The sequence below is a fragment of the Cervus canadensis genome, chromosome 27 (assembly GCF_019320065.1).
Source record: "Cervus canadensis isolate Bull #8, Minnesota chromosome 27, ASM1932006v1, whole genome shotgun sequence".
Taxonomy (NCBI): Eukaryota; Metazoa; Chordata; class Mammalia; order Artiodactyla; family Cervidae; genus Cervus; species Cervus canadensis.
In genome coordinates, this window is record NC_057412.1 from 41,603,345 (window position 1) to 41,627,233 (window position 23,889).

General features: G+C 40.0%; 1 protein-coding gene across 1 annotated transcript in view; it reads right to left on the bottom strand.

Annotated features, from left to right (window-relative positions):
- Positions 1-3,920: 3,920 nt before the first annotated feature.
- Positions 3,921-23,889, bottom strand: part of IMPG2 (interphotoreceptor matrix proteoglycan 2) — a 70,763-nt gene continuing 50,794 nt past the window's right edge. Inside the window, exons 12-19 of the mRNA XM_043449154.1 lie at positions 20,317-20,620; positions 18,046-19,340; positions 17,240-17,459; positions 10,526-10,736; positions 8,817-9,005; positions 6,664-6,865; positions 6,063-6,142; positions 3,921-4,244 (exon numbers count right to left, since the gene is read on the bottom strand). Coding sequence (XP_043305089.1) covers positions 4,229-4,244; positions 6,063-6,142; positions 6,664-6,865; positions 8,817-9,005; positions 10,526-10,736; positions 17,240-17,459; positions 18,046-19,340; positions 20,317-20,620 — 2,517 coding nt within the window. The 3' untranslated portion in view covers positions 3,921-4,228. The remainder of the gene's footprint in view (positions 4,245-6,062; positions 6,143-6,663; positions 6,866-8,816; positions 9,006-10,525; positions 10,737-17,239; positions 17,460-18,045; positions 19,341-20,316; positions 20,621-23,889) is intronic.

The window sequence follows — 23,889 nt, forward strand, 5'->3', positions numbered from 1 at the left end:
CTGATATTATGGTTACATTTTTCCTATTTATTCCCTAACCACTAAAAAAGCAACTGAGTGTAAGTGAAGCAAAAATGGATAAGGAATCATTTCAACTAGGCTGTAGCTGTAAATTGTGTGTTTTAATCTGTCTTATTACCCCAAGGGGAGTGATTTAACCTGTGTCTTGTTAAACAGATAGTGTAAGGTTTTACAAAATGCATGACTCAAGGAAATGTCTATTTAGATTCTTTACACTGTCAGTTACTTTCTGGTACCCTCCCACCTTCTCACTTCCAGCCAGGATCTTCTGCAGAACACAATGCAACTGATTTGATGATTATGACCTTCACACCATTTTTCTGCATTCACTGCACGCTTGGGAATAGAATGAGCTAGGAGGCGTGACTCATTGCAGCTGGGTTGTAAATCTGAAAGGCTGGCCCCACCCATTCTACTGGGAATTGTTGGAAACATTAAAAAAAAAAAAAAATGACCCATATTTTTCTTAGCTAAAATATCTCAACTTAATAAAGATAAGTTTTTCTCCTAAATCAGCTGTTTCCTCATGGAGCAAATATATTACCTTGTTTTCCCCATTTCAAAATGAAACTTCAATTCACAGGCTGATAGACGTCAAAGTATCCATTATTGAAAACATGGAAATGACACAAAGATGTCATAAATGACATAAAAATTATGAGATGGATGAAGGCAAACGTACCAAAAAAAAAGAATGCAAATAAATAGATCAGGTACACATTTGAGTCAACATGGCTTTAGAGCCTACAAAGAATATTTGTGCAATTTTCATCTTTTGTCAGAAGTAATAATAAATCAGGCTTGTTCAATTACATTACAATTTACTATGTGATTAAAAAGTATGAGGAGGGGAGCAGCCAAGCCATGAGGACCAGATACTGAAGAAGAGAAAAAACAAAGGGCGGGATTAAAATCAGTTATTAAATAACTTGTGTTACGATGTGAAGTAAATGGGACTTCACAGCACATAACTGTGAACACATACCCTTACACCACTGCTGTGTGGAAACGGAGTCCTACATGTCAAATAAATCTCTCATTATCCAGAACCCAGGAATCCTGTATGTACACTCAACTATAAGGGTTACATCTGCAAGACTCCAGAGCACCTTCTGAACCAAAAAAAGAAAAAACAAAACAAAAAAACACCTCGAATTCTTTGCCACGCCCTCTCTAGCTGTGGTGCACCGGCTCTGCAGCTCACAGGCTCAGGAGTTGGTAGCCACGGGCTACCATCTGGGATCTTCCCGCCCCAGGGATCAAACCCTCATCCCCCGCACCGCAAGGCGGGTTCTTAACCACTGGACCACCAAGGACGTCCCAAGGGAAAAGTTCTTTCTAAAAGCTCTTTCAAGATAGTTTCTCCTGGAAGACCCATAGCTCTTTTAGCCCTTAGAGTATGAACAGCAGAGGATCTTCACCATGGAAACTCCATTCTCCAGTCTTTCTCACTGTGGTTCAGTTATGACAAAGGTAAGGCCAAAGTCTTTATTCCTGAACTGAGGAGCTCAGGTCTCACCCTGAGAGTTCAGGAGTTCCTTCCATTAACAGATGTGGAGCAGACATTTGCGCAGAGATCAACAAGAGTTTTGCTCTTCAGAAATGTGTCAGAATTTCTTACTTCACTGATTGGCTTCTGGAAACAACAATCCTCCTTCAGCCCCATTAGTGCTTCTCGTGAGTGTTCCACAAGGTGGCCAGTTCTGCACCCAAACCATGTCCATCTAGACTGCCGGCAAGCAGACATTCATTTAAAATGTTGCTTTCTAGGGTTAACTGGGTTAGGGTTAATAAAAACAAATTTTCTTTTTCATCTACAACAAGTAAGTTTAGAATCTTCAACAGAGAAATCTTAGGAAGTTTTACAAATAAAATTAAGCATTAAGTAGTGACAAATGTCATTAATATTTACAATGCTTTAAAGATAAATATCATTTCCTGTTCAAATGAGCCCAGTAGAAAATATCCCACCACTGGCTTGTACCTATGCTGAATTTTTTAGAGAACCTATTATGTGAGTAGGGAATGAAAGAGAATTCCAGGAAACAGGAAATACCAACCTACATAAACACACACATAAAACCTGTGACCCATACATACTTTGCAAAATACCTGGATATCTTCAAGGCTTTCAATAGCTTTACTGTGGCATGTACTCATCCCAGCGATTTTGTTTCTGGTGTCTTCATAATGAGTGAAATTGGCAGTCATTAAGGTGAGAAAAAAAAAAATGGACCAAGTATTTTAGCTCACTGTCAATCTATCCCTGGTTAGTAATATCTGGTCATAAAGATAATTAAGATAACCAGAATAATTAAGATTATCTTTGACTAACATGAAGATTCCTAACATGACACACACCTGCATCAATAATAGTCCATTTGCATACACAACTCAGTATCAGGAGTGATAGGGCACTCTCCATGCCCCCGCCAAAGCTCCCATTCACAAAGTGATAGGAAACAGATTAAAGCTTCCATTTTCAGTTATAATTTATATAAGATGTGACTTTTTCCTAGCTATAAAGAAAAAAAAATTATTTTAATTGCAATGGAAGTCCTGCCATGTTTCATGTAAGCAGGAGTCAACTGAGGTACAAGGTATTCATAAAGCAGTAGCCAACCTATACCACAGGAGGGAGTTAAATGCTCTTTTTGAAATTAAAACACCAGGAACTAGAGGAGATACAAGGTTTGCCCAGGACATGCTGAGGTAGCAGCAGCAGAGTCAGGGAACCCACCTGTTCTGACTCAGCCCACCCACCAATCAGCGAAGTACACTCTCAGCACTGTGGTCTTGACCCAACAGCCTCTCCTCCCCCGTCCACTTGATTAAATTCATCTCTAGTCTAAGGAGAACCCTCTAAACTTTATACATATGTGTTGGCTGAGACAGCTTTAAAAAACAGGATATTAACATAATTAACAAAACAGCGTGGTTTTGATGAACAGGCTTCGGAAACTGAAAACTCTGGTAGAAGCACAAGGTACAGGCCTAACTCTATCCTCCAGCAAAAAGGTTGCTTTTTCTTCAACAGTTTGATTCAGAAAAGGCTTAATATTTTAGTTAGGTGAATGTCTGACCATAAACTGTGTTAAAACTACTTCAAGAGATTTTCATTCCACCTGAACTAACATGCTACAAATATTCAGCTATTAAGCTTACTGCCTCCGTTAAGAGTCTCACCTTGTCTTCCTGCTGCGAAACCTGAGGCACATTTATGAAGAGACACCCTCAGAGACTCAGAAGCAGATAGCAAATATATCCCCAATTCCCAGACCCAGCTTTTTCCTTATAGAAAACTTTCCAGAATTCACACAGTTTTGATTCCCTTTAAATATAGCTTCCCATCACTTCATAGCAAATAAATGGGGAAACAGTGGAAACAGTGGCAGACTTTATTTTTTTGGGCTCCAAAATCACTGCAGATGGTGACTGCGGCCATGAAATTAAAAGATGCTGGCTCCTTGGAAGAAAAACTATGACTAGCCTAGACAGAATATTAAAAAGCAGAGACATTACTTTGCCAACAAAGGTCCGTCTAGTCAAAGCTATGGTTTTTTTCAGTAGTCATGTATGGATGTGAAAGTTGAACTATAAAGAAAGCTGAGCACTGAAGAATTGATGCTTTTAAACTGTGGTGTTGGAGTAGACTCTTGAGAGTCCCTTGGACTGCAAGGAGATCCAACCAGTCCATCCTAAAGGAAAATCAGTCCTGGATATTCATTGGAAGGATTGATGCTGAAGCTAAAACTCCAATACTTTGGCTACCTGATGTGAAGAACTGACTCAATTTGAAAAGACTGTGATGCTGGGAAAGATTGAAGGCAGGAGGAGAAGGGGACAACAGAGGGTGAGATGGTTGGATGGCATCACCTACTCAATGGACATGACTTCGAGTAGACTCCAGGAGTTGGTGATGGACAGGGAGGCCTGGCGTGCTGCAGTCCATGGGGTCACAAAGAGTCAGACACAACTGAGCGACTGAACTGAAATACAGTTTTTGGTCTTTGCAGATATAAATACCATCACATCTCTGGCCAAATTCTAAAATTTTAAACTAGAAAAAAATTTTGAGTCCCAAATTTAGCTTTTTAATAGAAAACTCTTCTTTCAACAGAGTTCCAAATCCAGGTTAATTAATATGATGCAATGAGCGATCTCCATCTTCTCTAGGCTTCTAATCAGTTGCAAATATGAGTTTTGATTAAAGCTCTTCCCTGCTATGAAACAAAGAGCAATTAGTTGAAAAAAGCTAAAATGTACTGAAATGCACTTTGTTGAAATGTACTGTCAAACTATATTCCTAAAATTACCAATTCCTTCTTTGCAGGAAAGCTGTTCTGTGCTTTGCTAAAAAAAAAAAAAAAAAAAAATCCAGTCTACAGAGACTATGTAATATTTTTACTAAATCCTAAACCAAGTCCATTAATATTTTCATGAGCTACTGGTAGATGAAAACTCCAGATTACATGAAAACTGAAAATGTACTGATCATGTCCCTAACATTTTTTCAATGCTGTCTCCCGACTTTGTACAATCCCCTTAGGGTTATAGTGTCTGTGTGAACATTCTTTTGTTTCACTGGATCTTGTTTAACTCTTCTTTGTTATATGATTTTTTTTCATATATTTTAATGCCAAACAGTTTACCAGAAGAAAGTGAAGCATGTAGTCAATCTGCCTGTCCCTAACTAAGCTCTCCTGGTTCCTCTCTTGGGATTTCTTAGCCTAGATGAGATACATTTTTAATTCAGGAAATACAGATGGCTCTGAGGGGCTTATAAAAGGGTCTTAGGAAAGATTAAAAAAAAATCAGTCATGTTCTTTCTATTGGATACCACTGAAGTTGTGCCATAGGTCACCTACTGGCTGGAGACACAGAGATTAGCGGATATCCTGGACTAAAAGGCAGAATCCTATTAATACTGCTTTGACAGCACTCAAGCAAGGTCTGCAGTAACTCCCTTTGGCCAAGTCAGATGTTCAGAGAGTTTTCTTCTTAAAGGAGTATCTACCATGTATGTGGAACTAGAAAAGCATCTTCTTTAGTTTCCTTTGGTGTCAATCCATCCATTTCTATCAGAGGAACCATGAGTGAGGGGCTGCCTGTCAAAGAAAGGGGATTTGGGGCAAAGGGGCAGAGGCTCCAACCAGAGCCACATGTGTGATTGATCCTTTATCAGTTTCTTCTATAAGCAGGCATGAATTGCTCTAGTTTTTCTCTTCTAAAAGCCAGGTGCCATTATCTGGCCTGGGTGAGACCCATCCATGAGGAAGCACCTTTGCAAGGGCAGCTGTAGGACCAAATATCAAAACCAAATAATAATCCCACCCACTACACTCAGTTAATCTACACTCAGTTAATTAGTCAGTTAATTAACACTCGGTTAATCTATAAATGGTCTCTTTACAGGGTACTGTATTTTTATAACCTACAACTTGTTATAGATCCTCAGATGCAAAGGGAAGACCAAAAAACTATGGACACTTGCCCAAAATGTATGCTGAAAAAACTAATGGAAAAAGACATACTGAAAAGTAAGGGAAGTTGAAAGAAGCAAGAAGACACACTTCAGTGAGACCTGCCTCATTCAAAGTATACCTAAAAGTATCTACGGAGATAGAAAAGCAAGTATATGTTAAAATATGTGAGAATTTATGGCTATTCAAACAGGTGACTCTATGTTAATAAGAGAAAATATGATACAGCAAGGAAGCTCTAGTCCAGAACACAGAGTGTCTTTGCTTTCCATCTTCACTGGCACTTGCTGTCATTGTGAGCTTGAGTAAGACTCTCCATTTCTTTGAGGTTTCCTTTCCTCGCTCATAAAACTTAAATAAGAAACATTCAACGTGTAAAGGCACTAGAAGGAATAACTGCAGAATCAGAGTGGATGTGGATTAACTGTGAAGAACTCAACAACGCTAGTTACCAACAAAACCCCCGTCATATAGACAGAAATTATGTATTCACACTCATGGCCCTCCTGTAAGGCAAACTGTTTAGAATCTGGTGCGGGTACGCTCTTAAATGCTTACATTTGATGTTCTCTGACAAAAGCTGCAAACTCAGGATCCCTGGCATACAGTTCCAAAATTCTCATTCTTTCTTGAATTTCCTTTAAGGGAGGAAGGAAGGAAGAAGAAAAAAAAAAAAAAGCCATCACTGCATTAAAAAAAATTTTAATGGAGTTTTAAAAAAGAGGTGTAATTCTTATCAGAGACCATAGCTTTCTGGACGGTACAGGAGAGAGTTTCAGAAAACAGCAAACTTTTCAAAAAAAAAGCGGAAGTTGTGGCTACTACATGAACTGCTCTGAATAACTCAGACATATATTTCTAAGGAGTGAAGGGAGGTAGGAGACATTTACTAATAATGATACAAGAATCACTGGGCAGGAAATACGATACAACTCAGAACTATATCCTGGCTACATATCACATTGACTGGGAGGTATCATGAGGAAAAAAAAAAACTAATCATGAAATAATTTTCATTCTTTCTTGAAGCCTAAGTATACACACGTGCACACACACACACACACACACACACACACATACCAGCAGAGAGAGACACACACACACACATACACACACACACACACCAGCAGAGCCACAACAGAAAAACCAAGCTTCCTACCTCTCTGGAAAGGTCACTGCTCTCATACATCTGTCTGATCTCCTCCCTGCTCAGACCAGCGATCACCTCTCTGTCTGCGGAGCTGTAGAAGGGCCGCGGAGGGTAGGGGCCCTCATACCGCTCGAGGTCAGACTCGTAACTCTCAAATACGGGGTTGTGCTTCACGGCACTTTCTACGGATGAGAGGCCATCAGGCTGCCTGCTGGAGCCACAGAAAGAAAAGCATAATTGATTCAGGTTCTTTTCTGGATGCTCAACTTATCTAGGAGACTATTTACCTGGAACAAAATTCCTGTTGAGGAAGAAAAAGAGACGAATTGGATACAAATGGGAAGGGAGTGACTGCGGAAAAGATCCAGATCAATCTCAAATATTATTTACCAACTTGTTATCACTATAATCTCCTCAACTACCTGGCAAGTGTCCTGTGGGCCTGTTCCTTGTCCTTTAATTTTTATTTGCCCTAAAGTCCCTGGTACCTAATGAATGTTGATGGGGAACTATGTCTGCTAAGAGCGTTTCATTAGTATTAATGGAAATATTAAATTTTGAGGAATATTAAATACTAAGCATTTCATTAAAATTAGTGGGAATGGCATCATTCTTCCCAGTACAGACAAATTAAAAATCAGTGTGTAAGTACTATTCAGCCTTAAAAAGGAATGCATTTGAGTCAGTCCTAATGAGGCGGATGAACACAGTGCCTCTTACCCAAGGGTGATGTAAGTCAGAAAGAGAAAAACAAATGTTGTACACTAACGCATGTATGTGGACTCTAGAAAGATGGTACTGATGGACCTATCTGTGGAGTATCAATGCAGACACAGACCTTGAGAACTGATTTAGGGACACGGCTGGGGGGGAGGGGGAGGAGACGGTGGTATATATGGAGAGAGTACCATGGAAACACACATTACCATCTGTAAATAACCAAGGGGAATCTGTCGTATGACTCAGGGAACGTGAGTTGCAGCTCGGCAACAAACTACAGGGGTAGGATGGAGGGGGGAGGGGGGAGGGATGTTCAAGTGGAAGGAGACATGGGCAGACCTGTGGCTGATTCACGTTCATGTTTAGTAGACACCAACACACACTACTGTAAAGTAATTATCCTTCAATTAAAAGTAAATAAAAATTTAAAAAAATCTGTGTAACCACACAAAGAAAGTAACAGAAACAAAAACTCATGGGGGAATGGGCTTTAATTAAATTCAAGTCAGGTCTACAACTATTTACTGAGCACTGATTATGTGCCTAGGAATTTTCCAGATGCTGACAATACAAAGAATTTGTTTGACTCTCTCTAGAACAAAATCATGGTCCAATGAGAAGTCAGAACCAATAAAAAATATAAGAATGATAACAGAGTTATGTTCTGGGTGCTATAGGAAACTAGAAGCGGTGCCTCCTCAGCCAAGCCAGAGGGTGAGTGAAGGGAACCTAGACAGAAAGCAGAGCTGGAAGCACAGAAGCAAAGTACAGCCAGTGACTGTGATCACTTTACACCAAAAGGTCCTTGGATCGCTAGTCTAGCAAGTAGAATAGGTTTTACCTCCTCTATTAATGAACCTATACTTAACTAAAATGAGAATCAGATTCCATTTCTTGTCAGACTCTTACCTGGATGTAAAGTCTGCCTAATTACCACTGGAATGAGCCAAAGGGGAACAAACTAACAGATTCGGTCCTCACACAGGCCTCACCTTATCTCCATCACCCTTCCAACCCCTCCTGCACCGTGAAATAGGCAGTCTGGCCCCACTCAGGGATGCCATTCTTTCGTTGTGCGGTGAGATTCATGCATGCCTCTCTGTTCATTCAACTGGCTAGAAAGTTTTCCATCCACCTCCTGCAGCAAACATCTACTCTTCTACCCAGTCAAATACGATAACCATCATCAAAACATCTAAGCCGACCTCCCCGAGGCAAAACAGATTCATTACTCATCTAGGCATTCTAGCAGGTTGTTCAAACTGTTGCTTATGTTTGCTTCCAGACTGACACCCTCTGAGGACAGGGACCATGTCTCTTCTCAACTTTATAGCCCCCTCCCCTCCATTCAGATCCCTTCCAGTACTCAGGACACAGAAAGTACAAAATGAATGAATAAAAGGAATATTTTATTCCGTCAGAGAGCAACTGTCGTTATTTACCTGGAGGATCTCTCTCTTTCCCTCCTAACATACTGAGCTTGAAGAGCCTTGATGATGAAGACGACCACAGCAGAAGAAACGAGGACAAGTCCAACCATGGAGGCAATGGTGACGCCGATCACCAAGGGCTCAGACACAAACTCTTCGCAGTGCTCGCCACGATACCACCAGTTCTCACCCACCCGGCACCTGGAACAAGACGTGACCAAGCCCCAGATGAAATCACTCTGTTGAAAGTAACATTAACAGCAGAACCTTCGGTGGGACGGAGCACAGGGAGAGAGAGAAATGCTGACCACAGGAATCTGCAGTAAAGAGGTGAGTAAGATTAAAGCTGTGCATAATGCCTGGCACAGACTCAGGAGGTCCTCCATGACTACCTGTAAAGACTGATAAAAGACTAACCAGACTCATAGAAAGTAGTCTAGTCAACTCTGTTGTTTATGGACAATGAAAACCAGGCCCGTTTTCGATAAAGGAAAAAAATTGGAGTTAGATCACACAATTTGTCAGCAACAGAGCTGGTCTAGAACCCAGGTCCCCAGACTCCTCACATCCTTCCACCACACTGCAGAGATCCTCCAAACTCCAAGGCCACACGCTATGCAAAAGCATCCTCAATTCCCCGAGCAGCAATCACTGCTTTATAAAATCAGATTCATTTCTCTGAAAATGAAGAGACTATTTTTCCTCTTAGTTTTAAAGCCAAACTTTACATACAGAAAATCTGAATCATTTCCACCTATTTCCTCTGCTTTTGACATCAATGGCAACATTTTCCCCTTTTGAAATTCACAGATTGTCCTCTTACTGAGGTCCCCCCGCCTCACCCCCAGCTTGTTCTCAGCATCCTCTCCTTCACATGTTGTGACTTTGGTTGGATGTGGTGGGGAGGATGATTGGTTCTGCTCTGTTTAAGTAGAGTGATTGGGGAAGTCTACCTCAATCTGCTCATCTGTCTGGTATATTTTCTTTGGCTCTACCTTTAAAAAATAGAAATTAGATACTTAAAATACCACAACTTTAAATACTTGCTATTCTTTATTTTTGAATACTCATTTTGACCAAGAGCAGACCAAAGCTGTTAAAAGCATAATTCAAATAGAACAATAAAACTCCTCTGTTTCGGATACAGTATAAAGTGTTGATTATATACGGAAACCCAATTTGAGCAGCAGTTGCCTTGTTTCACAACTAAGAACCATTATACAAAGACCTCCAACTACTCTAGTACTCTCCAGAGGACACCAGGCAATGTTTTTCTACAGCTTCGTAGGAACATAAGATAAAATAACCCATTGAACTGGGTATAATTCAGGCCTTTTAACTGATTCAGTCTTCACATGTGAACTAGATGGCACCCATCTGGTAGCTCAGCTGGGAAAAAATCTGCCTGCAGTGCCGGAGACCTGGGTTCGATCCCTGGGTCAGGAAGAAGAAGGAAATGGAGAAGGAAATGGCAACCCACTCCAGTATTCTTGCCTGGAAGAACAAGAATCCCATGAACAGAGGAGCCTGGCGGGATACTGTCCATGGGGTCACAGGAGTCGGACATGACTTAGCAGCTAAACCACTGCCACATCTGTTACCTAGATATAACTTCTATAATAAAAATTGTTGTGATCATCCTAACATCATAGGCACCGGTTTCTTTCTTCAGAGGAAGTATCTCTAACCTTATGAAGCCAAAATCTCTACCTACGACATACCTACAAATGGCCCCTTGTCCAGGCATGATGTCACACTTCCCATCATTCAAGCAGAAGTTGGGCTGTAGGTCACAGAGACTCTGACAGGGCAGCTCTTCCACACTCAGGTACCCAGGGTAGCATCTGCACTCTGCCTCTCCACTCCAGGGATTGACCAAACACTCAGAAAATTCATTGCATGCTTGAAACTTGCAAGGGTTGGCCTGATCACCTAAAATACCAAACAAACCAGAGAATGGTATGAGGAAAGGCAAAACATAGGAATTGGGGTATAAGAAGCCCCTCCAATAAGGGTCCCCCATCCAAAGTACCATGGGATAATCCCCTTCCTGAATCACTGAAATATATCACCACCCACACCACAGAAAGTTTCTGATTCACCCTTGATTGATGATAGCTTTTGTCAAATTTCTTTGAAACACAGAGCCAAACTATAGAATCCAGTGACCTGGGCGAGCCTTGACCTGTTTTATATAGGAATCATGTAGAAGATTTAAAATCTATGAATTATAGGTCTAAATTAAACAGTTTTCACGTACCATTCATTTCCACCAACCCTATCCTGTTATCGTGGTCCTCTACTCCACATGTGAGGCTGCATATTCTACTCTTACCCTCACCTCACTGAGAACATGGGATGGAGAGACAGAATATAGAGAAGAACTGGTCCTCAGGGATGAGTAAAGCCCAAAAAGAGCAGTCTAAGAACACTTGAGATTTGTGAAAGTTAATATCATAAAAACATATCAGCCCCACATCTCCTCAGGCCATTCTCAACAGTATTTTGGCTTTAGTAATTCCATTTTCTATTCATGGGATGAGAGAAAGTGACATTTAAAAAAATTATTTAGGACAAAAAACAGTCAAAAATGATATAGGAACCGACCATAGATGGGCCTTCCATCCTATCATGGTAAAACTGCATGTTCTTCACTGGTGAATGGCAATCTCTGAATCACAAACAGGCAAATGGTAATGAAGATACCACAAAGAGAAGAAATCACTGGAAACGATCCATGAACTCATCTACATGAAAAAGCATCAGGTTTAGCTAGAAGATGAAGGGAAGGTTGAAAAACAAAAAGCATAGTCTCTCAGTTTCCAGGTAAATTAATATTGCTTTGAGAATCAATAACTTACGTGCTGCTGTGAAAATTCAAGACATTTAGCATGAATCTGTGACCTTGGAATTTGTAGGTTCTCTACAACTACTCTTTCTTGGCCCTGTGTAGGAATGAGAGGGGAGGTACTGGGTTAAATAGTGTCCCCTGAAAATTCATGTCCACCTGGAACCTCAGAATATGACTTTGTTTGGAAACAGGGTCTTTGCAAATGCAATCAAGTTAAGATGAAGTCATACTGGCTTAGGTTACCCAAAGTCCAATACCTGGTGTCCTTATAAAACGAGGGAAATTTGGACACAAGGACACAGACACACAGGAAAGAAGACTATATAAAGACAGAAGTAGAGACTAGAGTGATGCATCTACAAGTCAAAGAATGTCAAAGATTGCTGGCAAACACCAGCGGCTAGGAAGAAGTAAGATAGGCTTCTTTCTTAGAACTTTCAGAGGGGACATGGCTCTACCAACATCTTGATTTGCATTTCTAGCCTCAACAACTGTGACAGAGTAAAGTTCTGCTGTTAGAAGCCACCCAATTTTAATCTTCTGTCACAGAAGTCCTAGGAAACTAATACAGAGGACCAAAACCAAAATGCTCAAAGAACAAGAAGAGTATAGAAACACACTGACAGACGGCAGTTTTTACAAGGGGACTACACAGCAGGATTCCACTGTGTATTTCCAAAGTCTTCACATCCGGGTCCTCATGTTCATTTTGCGGCTTTGTAATCAAAAAGTAATCTAATCCTGGCCTAGGCTGAAATCTGTCCCTGTGAAGGACAGAAGGGTATCTAGGGGGTGGTAAGGATAGTATTGAACATTTCACGCAGGGATGGGAACAATAAAGAACAGAAACGGTAAGGACCTAACAGAAACAGAAGAGATAAGAAGAGGTAGCAAGAATACACAGGAGAACTATACTAAAAAGGTCTTAATAAACCAGATAACCTCAATGGTGTGGTCACTCATCTAGAGTCAGACACCCTGGAGCATGAAGTCAAGTGAGCCTTAGGAAGCATTACTACAAAGTTAGTGGAGATGATGGAATTCCAGCTGAGCTTGAGCTATTTCAAATCCTAAAAGATGATGCTATTAAAGAAATGTACTCAATATGCCATCAAATTTGGAAAACTCAGCAGCAGTCACGGGACTGGAAAAGGTCCTTTTTCACTTCAATCCCAAAGAAGGGCAATGTCAAACAATGTTCAAACTACTGTACAATTGCTCTCATTTCACAGGCTAGCAATGTTATGCTCAAAATCCTTCAAGCTAGGATTCAGCAGTACATGAACTGAGAACTTCCAGATGATCAAGCTGGGTTTAGGAAAGGCAGAGGAACCAGAGATCAAATTGCCAACATTTGTTGGATCACGGAGAAAGCAAAGGAGTTTCAGAAAAACATCTACTTCTGCTTCATTGATTATGCTAAAGTTTTTGACTTTGTGGATCAGAACAAACTGGAAAATTTTTAAAGAAACAGGAGTACTAGACAACCTTACCTGTCTCCTGAGAAACCTGTATAACCTATATGTAGGTCAAGAAGCAACAGTTATAACTGGACATGGAACAATACACTGACTCAAAATTGGGAAAGGAGTACAACAAGGCTGTATATTGTTACCCTGTTTATTTAACTTATATGCAGAGCATATGATGTGAAATGCCAGGCTGGATGAATCACAAGTTGGAATCAAGTTTGCTGGGAGAAATACCAACAACCTTTGATATGCAGATAATACCACTAATGGCAGAAAGTGAAGAGGAACTAAAGAACCTCTTGATGAGGGTGAAAGATGAGAGTGAAAAAGCTGGCCTAAAACTCAACATTAAAAAACTAAGATCATGGGATCTGATCCCATCACCTCATGGCAAATAGAAGGGGAAAAGTGGAAGCAGTGATAGATTTTATTTTCTTGGGCTCCAAAATCACTGCAGATGGTGACTACAACCATGAAATTAAAAGACACTCGCTCCATGAAAGGAAAGCTATGATAGGTCTAGATAGCATATTAAAAAGCAGACATCACCTTGCCAGCAAAGGTCCATATAGTCAAAGCTATGGTTTGTCCAGTTTTCATGTATGGATGTGAGGGTTGGACCATAAAGAAGGCTGAGCACCAAAGAACTGATGCTTTCGAATTGTAATACTGGTGGAGACTCTTGAGAGTCCTTTGGACTACATGATCAAACCAGTCAATCCTAAAGAAAATCAACCCTAAATATTCACTGGAAGGACTTTTGCTGAAGCTAAAGCTCCAATACTTTGGCCACCTGATGTGAAGAGCAGACTCACTGGAAAAGACCCTGATCCTGGGAAAGACTGAAGGCAAAAGGAGAAGGGGGTGGCAGAGGATGAGATGGTTAGATTTCATCACCGATTCAATGGACATGAATTTGAGCAGACTCTGGGAGATAGTGGAGGACAGAGGAGCCTGATGTCCACGGGGTCCCAAAGAGTTGGACTCGACTTAGCAACTGAACAACAAAGGATGGTATTGCACATTTGCCCTTTGTTGATGGAAGTTCAAGAATTTCTGAGACACTATATGTGAAAATAAATTAAGCAAGAGACAAGTCAATCTTATCTTTAGCCAATCTTGAGATAAAACAATATTTTAATCTGAAACCTTTTAGCTAAAAAATGTATGTGTAATAGGAAAATTCTATTTAAAATTTCTAAAACTCTGTGACCATTCTGTGGGTGTAGGTGAGTGCCTAGGGAAAGGAAAAATAGAATCCAGAAGGGGAAAAGGATAAATGTTGCCCCCTTTTATTTCCAATCAAGGAGAGAGACTGAGACCAATATTTTAATCATGCAAATAAGAGATTAGCATTTTAAAGTCTCTTTCTAGCCTTTTGTGCAGATTAAAGGTAGAGAATGTTCAGAATGGATAGCTCTCCATTGGGAAGAATATTTAATGACTTTATGGGAAAACAGAGGGAGACTTGGAGCTATGCTTGAGATAGGAGACAGGGATCTAAACTGTAGAATGAATTACATTCTGGTTTTCCAGGGACAAGCAAAGAGAAGGATTGATGGGTCCCAGAAAATGGGAGTAGAGGAAATATGAAGAAGGTCTGGAAAAATAGCCAGAGGTGCCAGAGTAATGTAGTAGTTGACTCTGTCCTGGAGGAAAACCTGGCTGTTAAAAAGACACCTTTGAAAGGGTGGCTGAGAAATTTTGGGATATTTATACCTAACAGTAATATTTTTTTAACCCATTTTCTATACTATGACCAAAAGTCTTCTATCACCCTCATATCATCAGCAAATATCTGATGGAATCAACTGCCTTGTGTTGAGGGTATTTTGGGAAAATAAAATATGGGACTGTGATCTGTGTTGGATTAACATAAAGAACCACCAAAAGGGTCAAAGCAAATGGTAAGATTGGAAATTCAACAGAAAAAACTCAAAGCTGGAGATATCCCTGATAATTCCTAGAGATGTTAGGGCTTGGAGGGCCTAGGATGCAGGTTTTACACTGCACATGGTGAGGATGAATGCAAATTCATTTGACTATTAAGGAAAAAGGTGGTTCTATAAACCTGGATGACTTGGCATACATCTGACATGTGAGTTACATACAAAACTGAAGTAAATGTACTTATTTATATACTTCTCTTCAAAAAGAAGTGGGTAGACTTTTGCAAAAGCTTTATAAATCATCACTGCTTGCATTTATACGTCTAGTCAAATGTTTTATATGTGCTATTTGTTTAATCCTTAGAATGGCCCCATGAAATATTAGCCAAGTAATATTATCCCGTTTGCTATATAAGGGAGTAAGGCTCAGAGATAAAACAGCTCATCCAGGATCACACAAAGGATAAATGGCAGAGCAGAGGCAAGAAACCAGGTCTTCCAAATTATAATTAATTGCTTCTTCGACTACACCACAGGACCACATGGCAAAAATGTGCAAATGTCCTTAAAGAACTCAAGTGGCAGGAGATGTGGATACAGGAGAATTAGCTAAATCATTTTCCTCACTTTCAATGAATAATGGTCCTTCATGGATTTCAAAGGAAAGAATGTTTGCTTCTTTCCCGGTTCAAGAATAGGGCTGGCTTCCAAACCAGTTTGAGAGTAAAAGGCACTGGAGAAATTCAAACCCAGACATTCCATCTTACTCCTACTCAAAACCAAGCTCCTCTGGTATGCAGAAGGTGAAAAAGAAAAAAGTTTGAGCATCCACCAGTATTCTCTGCATCCAAGTCTTTCAAATAAAAACAATGGTTCATTTCATTCATTCACAGTACTTTTGAGTACCTTCTATATGCAGAGGTTTTGGCTACAAAGTGGCTAATTACACAGACGAAGTCTCAGTTTGTGTGGATAGTTCCACTGGGAAAAATAGCTATTAAGCAACTATGTGCATAAATTAGCATGATCACAATAGTTATAAATTCTACAGAGGGAGGAGAACCAGTCTAGATTATGGATGAATCAGTGAGTCTTGAGGAAGAGACATTTGAACTGAGGCATAAAGGATAAGCAGAAGTCAGCCAAGAGGGGAAAGAGATTCAGGCAAAGAAGACAGAGTGTGCAAAGGTTTCAAGACAAGAAAAGTTTTGGGAATCAAAATAAGCTAGTCTGAGTAGAACACAGTGAGTAAAAAAGTTCGTTTCACTGGGTGATACTGGGGAAGAAGATAGGAACCAGGTAGCCACTGAAAGTATTTTAAGCAGGAAAGTGAAATAATCTGATCAATGCTCTAGAAAGAGTGCCCTGGTTGCTGTCTGAAAAACAAACGGGAGGGAGGGAAACAAGTGAGATTGTTGGGAAACTGGTCCAAATGAAAGATGATGATGGTTTGGCCTAAAGAAGGAGCAGTGAAGGCAGAGAAAAACACATAGATCTGAGATATCTAGAATTCAGAATCAATGTAAGTTTAGTGAGTGACTAAAAGTGAGGGGTGATGGAAACTGAGGTATCAGAGTGACTTTCTAGGTATCTGGCTTCAGAGGCGGAGTGGATATAATTTCCATTTAACAATAGAGACAAGCTGAGATGAGAAGATTTAGTTGGAAGGTACAAAGAGATGGAAAACAAGGGCTCAGTCTTAGCTTAAAGGCTTAATCTAAGCTTGATATACATAGAATATATCCAAGTTGAGATCATCAACTATGTAGTTAGATACAGATTCTGGAGCTCAGAAAATAAGCCTGACTTGCATGTAAAAATGTAAAGAGTTATTGACATTTTTAGACTTACAATAATGGAAATAGATAAAACAACACAGGAGAATAACACAGAAGGCAAGAGAGTTCACATCTAATAGGCTTCACAACATACAGAGGTAGCAAGAACACATTCAATGGGTAAGTAAAAGACAGAAAAAGATGGAGCAGGTAGAAAACAAAATGGGAGCTAAATAAAGGCAGCATGTGGGACAATCCTTCTGAAAAGAGAATGATCCTGACATCCTTAGAAAAGATAATTTACTATCAAAATGCAGCAAATTTGCCTGACTTAGTCCTCTTTTACCTGTAAGTACTGAACTTACCCGATTCAGTGTGGAAGAAAATACACAAGAGTAATAATTAGGTTCCACTATGAAACCAAGATAGTATTCAATATCATTACCTGATTCCACATCAAGGGAGTATTTGTCAATAGCCAAGTTCATGGTTTGGTAGGCAGTAGTGCAAAAGTCCTCCAAAATCACGTAGACAGCATTGGTGACGTTAGGAAGGACAGACCTGGTGAACTTCATTCGGCTGTTCACCACAATACTGCCATTTCTGAAGTTCAGGATTTCTAAATTTTGGAATCCAGTGAGATTTGATTGGAGATAGGGAACCAGCTACAATACATGTAAAGTGGTCAGTTTACTGACAAAGTTTTACATTTTGTTCAATACACCAAAAACAAAGAAAAACGAACTTCTCCACTTTTCCAAACTGTATTCTGTTTACATTATTTAAATTGTTCATCAACAAAAGTACGAATTGTGAATTATTTGAGTCATGAGGTTATCAGTTATTTAGGAAACCCATGGAACTCACAGTTTTAGCCACCAGAGAGTTTATTCTGTTTCACTAAAGGATCGTGACAGTGAAAGCGTTATAGGTACCTACAAAGCACCGATCTCACAATAAAATGTGAAAATAAAGCTTAAACTTGCTTCAATCCTAGAAATTATGGAATAAAAAATCCAGTATCTAAGTTGTCATATCACCATTATGCATTATGCATATCATACATTTTTTTGTATCCACCTGTCTCTGTTTTCCTACCAACCCTAGGGCATTACACTATTTGGAAATGATAGGAAATGAAAGTCCACAGCAGACCACACTCTTCTTGGCTCAGATCTTATGTTGTGGGGAGAGAGGGGTGGTTCATACATGATTATTCACTAATGCCCGTATTTCACGTCTCATGCTTACCAGTTCTAAGAATCTTTGCTCCAGGGCTTTATACTCCAAAGAGTTTTTATTAAACAGATCTTCTGAAAACATCATGTTAGTCACTCTGAGGCTGAAGAAAACCACCACAGCTCCTACGGCTTGGGTATGACTCAAGTCATCACTTCTTGTGGGTTGAGCCACAACAGCCATCTCTGTGGAGTGAATATTTGTAGACATTTCCACATAACTACCAACCATGCCACTTTCCTCAGGGATTGGCTCAGGCTGATAGTAATCTGTGCCTATCTGGTCCAACTCTAATGAAATATCCTGTACACCCATAATGACTTCATCTTCCAACAGGGTGGAGCTTATGGTTGAAGACAATTTGGTAGACTGTGTCATGGAAGCTTTCAACCAGAGCTTGTCAGTACTCGGTGGTGTACTTGCCAATGTGTCTCTGGACAGTTTCCCTAAGGGAGAAGTTCTTGCCCAAATGACATCTGACTCTGGCACTGTGGTCCTCAAAGGCTGCGTATCTGACTTCACTATTGAAATCTTGCTGTCAAACCATTCACGGTTAAATGACTCTGTAGTCTGCTCCATATCCTCCTTTAGAAAGGGTTCTACTTGATCTGCTTTATCAGTAGAAGCAGAGACTGCCACAAATGTCAGCAGAGGAGGTGGTTTGGTAACTGAGTAATAATCAATGTCAGGTATTTCTGATGTTTGCTTGGGTAGAATTGGAGATGCAGATTGAGTTGTGGTCTCTGCAAAGAGGGACAGAGTAGGTCCACCGAGGGGCTCATCTTCTGCAAAGTTTGTGGACCCATCAAAAGGCCCATATTCTGAATGCTCAGTGGGTTGATCTGCAGAATCTATTTTGTCACCTGTAACTAGTTTCACATCTATACCCTCAGTTAGCAAAGGTGAATCCTCCGCTTCAAGCCACGGCTTGGACAATGGTTCAGTGCTCTTCTCTAATGAAGCCTCACTCCATGGCCAAGTAATCAGGTCTACCTTTTTCCCAGACCCTGAACCCAAACCACTTTCAAACATGAACTCTTTTTCCATAGTTGTGTCTGGCATCCAAGTGCTCACTTCCAATTGGTCTTTGACTTTGGAGGCCAAAGAGTCCATGCCAAACGGTGTAGTTACTTCTTTAGCAACAAGATCAAATGTGACAGAGGAGACTGGATATGGTGAGGATGGCAAAGATACCCCAGAGTCTTCCATGGATCGTGGTGTTTCTTTTGGCACAGGATAAGTAAATGGACTTGAAGGCAATGGATTAACAGAAAGAAAATCTTCTGACCCTTCAACTTTCGTTAATCCTAAAAATAGAGTTTTCCATTAATGAATTTACAAAGATGCCAAAATATATTCCCAGTCCTAATAAAACCAGCTACCTGTTTTTTCCCATTAGATCATGACAGACAGTTGTTGACTTTTACTTTGCCAAATCCAGCAAACAACAAGAAGGGATGATTATGTTTTTGTGATGTGGTACAATCACTCATGATTATAACCCCCTTCCCTAAGGATAACAAGACATCAGGTACTAAAATAACTCATCTTCAAACACTGGGTTTTTTTCTTTTAACCCCGTGAAAACAGAGAACTGCTGGTAGCCATATTGACAACAAAGACTGACTCTAGTAAAATCTTAGGAAGAAAAGTCCCTAGGAAATTGAATCCCCATTTCCTAGTTATGTTTATTATCCACCATTCTTCAGGTTCACCCAATGTTCAAAAACCTGGGCTCATTATTTTTATCTTTATTCATCTTCCTCTTTCACCTATATTCTATCCCTGAGTCTCACTGATTTGTCCTCTCCTGCCACAACATCTAAATCATCTACTTGACTTTCATTTCTTAATCTCTGCTACAGCTTCCCTAGTTCAGACTTCCCCCTTCTCAAGCCTAATGCAAGCTAAAAATCTCTACTGGCCCCAGATTAATCCTACTAAAAGATACTGGCATAATCTTTGAGGCTGTTTGTTTACTACTAAAATATTCAAGCAAGTAGTTCTTAAATAGTAATATAATTTAATTATATATCCTTTAACGGGACCTTCAAAATATCTATTAGGTGACCTCACCCAAGATATTCATTTCTTATTATTTACCTATTTGGACTCTCCATTCCAACCCATTAAAGCCAACTGCTCCCTTTCTCACACAACTTTCCCAAGACATTTCCTCTCAGTGAATGTGGCCATGCTTTCCTCTAACCCTAGTCTCTTGCTCTCTTCAAAATCTCTGTCATCCGACGCAATTAATTATGAAAAGTGAATAAACTTCCTTACCATCTTCTAATGCGTGAGACCCAGAAGTCCTTTCTTCAGAAGCCACAGGCAGGTCAGTCTGAAGCACTGCTGGGGTGACAGAATGAAGAGTCAAGCCGCTAACGTCTAAAACCTCTGGGGAAGGACTGAGGCTCACCTTCGAGGGAAAGGCTAATTTGGGTGTAGACACTAAATCACCCAAAGGGCTTTCTGACCAGAGTTCCCTGCCAGTGGCTGAAGGAAGGCCAGAGCTGAAACCAAGTGGTGAAATGTTGCTCATGGTGGATTCATCTGCTGAGGGCCATTCAGCTTGAGGGGTATTATCCTGGAGGGGCAAAAAGAGGCTAAATCATATCATAGATAAAAGAAACACATACAAGTAATTTCAAATAATCATCTATCCATCTACATTCCCAGATTTTACAGGGACAAAAGGCAATGTAATATTGGGGAAGGGGTGGGGTATGGGCTCTAGAAGCAAACAGATCTATAATTAAATCCCAATTCAACCACTTACTAGTTGGAAAATCTAGAGAAAAATCATGTATCACTTGAACCTCACCTGAAAAGTGGGAATAGATGACATATCATCTTTCAAAGATCCCAAGCAAAGCGAGTTTGTGGGATAAAGCATTGTTTCTCTTGCTTTAGATGGTTCCTTTCCCTCTATCTTATTACTGTGTTTTAAATACACAGAAGTTACTAATATCTTTACTTTGTTGTCAAAAGCCTAAGCACGTTGCTCACAGCAGGAAGAACAATCGGTAATTTTATTCATCATTCTGAAAGGTATTAAACATTAATTATAGGTCTTTCATTTTTATAAGAAATGCCACCAAGTGAAATGTGGTCTCTTACCTTAAATAAGTAGCCATATCTGCAAATTATAGCAATATCTGTGAATTACAGTATCACCTTTACTAACACAGTACTAATCGTATCTTAAAATTTAGCTGGTGGCTCAGGCAGTAAAGTCTCCGCATGCAATACAGGAGACCTGGGTTTGATCCCTGGGTTGGGAAGATTGCCTGGAGATGGGAATGGCAATCCACTCCACTATTCTTGCTTGGAGAATCCCATGGACAGAGGAGCCTGGCGGACCACAACCCATGGGGTTGTAAAGAGTCAGACACGAGTGAGCAACTAAGCACATACTCAGGAATAGAAAAGTGGACAGAAACACAATCCTTGAACATATTAATTATTTAATCCTGTGAAGACCAGTCTATGTAAAAAAAGTTTAATGACGATGTTAATAGGTAAAATGGTCATGACATTGGATAAGAGTTTATATATTCCAATATATGCTGAATAACAAAACCCAAGAAGTGTCATATGCATAGAAGGAATGCATAAAATATTTCCTAGGTGAAAACTGAAAAAGAAAAATAGGAAAGATCAATCATTTTCTACTCTAAATAGCATTAAAATCTCATGCAGATTTCTTAAAGACACCAATGCCCATGCCACACACCCCAGCGATCCTAACTTAACTGGTCTAAGGGTGGGACCAAGACATGGTATTACACTCTTAAAGATTCCTCAGTAAAGGATGGAGCCTCATCACATGCCCACTGTATTATTCCAGCCTGGGTTTCTAAGATACTTCTTTAGTTGTTGAATCATTATATTTTCTCATTAACTGGAAACTTTAAGAAAATTTCCACAAGCATAAACCTGCCTGAAAACTGGAATTCATGGAATAGCTATGAACAAAATGAAGTCCATGAAAACTAAGAATAAGAAACTCTGAATAGAATCTCTTCCCCCTTCCTCCAGGAGATTCTTGCCAGGGGTGGTGAACTTTCACTGGCACATACGCTCAAGCCTAACATGCTTTTTAAACAAAAGCACACAATTTTAAGGTGACTAACTATAGTTTAGTCTATGGCCATGAACTAACTCAACCTACTAAGCTATGGAGGGACTCAACTCAGTTACATCACCTAATTGGTCTTTTATACTTTGCTTACACACTTTCCCTTCTCTCTCCATCAAGGGCCCACACGATGAAGCATTAGATAGCACACTCCCCCAATCACAAAGGAGGAAACAGGAGGCAAGAAATTACTGAGCATGTCCAAATCCATCCCTTCTTCTAGTGACAAATGCACAATAGATCATTGGGAATACATACAAATACTCTCAGTTTCATCCACTATTTCTGAACTAAAAGCACTAAGTCAAGTAACTAATTTTCTTTTGTGGAACTCTGACACCAACACATCCTTCCCTGTTCAGACTCTTTTAATCAGGTCCTAGTTTAAGTGGGCCATCCTGTTGATTATTTTTATCTGTCACAACCCTAGCTCCTTCTCTTCGCTGATAACTTCATCATCCCCGCTCCCTTACAAGCTGTCTTCTGTTTGAGTTTGCATGTTCAGAAGCAGAAGATCAAAAAACAGGGAGAGTGAGAGGTTAGGGTATTTCTCTCCTCTAAGCCCCCACACTGTGTGTTGTGCAGTAGCTACGTCCCCCTACAACTGAAGCTTCCGCTCTTACTGGGCTCTGGAAACTGCAGTTCCTCCTCCTGCCCTAAAACTCAATGGACAGGAATGGCTTCTCACTGCTGTTAGTCTCGGCACACTTCGAGATTTCCTTTTTCATTCCCTCAACCTCACACTACTATCCAGGGGGTTCTGCTTCTACCGAAACCCTAACTGAGCCATGTTCTGCAGTGCAATGTATTTTAAATATCCATAAAGGTTTGCATCATTTTTGTCAAAAGGTGATTACAAGATTTGTGATGAAATACAAATGGCCAGAAAAGGAGGAAGAGAATGGATTAAAACAACAACATGAACGAAAAAAGGTATCATTCTGGCAAAATTTAATTAGAAATAAAGAATCTAGAGAGTAAAGAGGGAAGTAATGGAAAGAGGATGGTGCAATATTAGTATATATTTTTGGCAATGTGACTTGGTCAAAAATAGAAATTAGATAAAGACATATCTGAGCATTAGACTGGAGTCTAGTGATCTAGGTCTGATGAACTGAATATATAGAGAAAAGCAAAATATATATCAAAGGAAGAGGAAAACCATCCTCAAAATACCAGATGTAACTGCTGCAAATGATATTTCAAAAAAAAAAAAGAATCATTTCAGGATAAGAAATTACCTCTTGGGAATTCTCTCATCAGAAGTGAACCTGAGGATATCAAAACTTGATTCATGAGTAAGGCCAAAAAGATGATTTAAATCAGGGAAAATATTTCTGGCATTCTTCTAGTAAATTTTAATATTTTAGAGTATGTCATCACCAAGAATAAATTTAACCTTCACAACTTCATAACTCTATATAGTGAAAGTAGCTTGTGATCACTGACATACGTACATGGTGCTCCTATATAACCTGGCACCAAACAGATACATAAAGTTGCCTTATATTTCTGACTAGAGAGTCTAAAAGTTTCTGGGTCCACAAAAATGAGCCAGAGTGATGTTAGCAAGATGAATGAGTAAGACATCCCCAACTCATACTCCCCTTTCAACAACAGCAATTTGCACCCTTTGTGGACAAAAGTGCCTTTGCAGGAGCTGCGGGATTCAGTCCTGTACACCAAGGGACCCGGAAGGAGTCTGGTGCACCCGG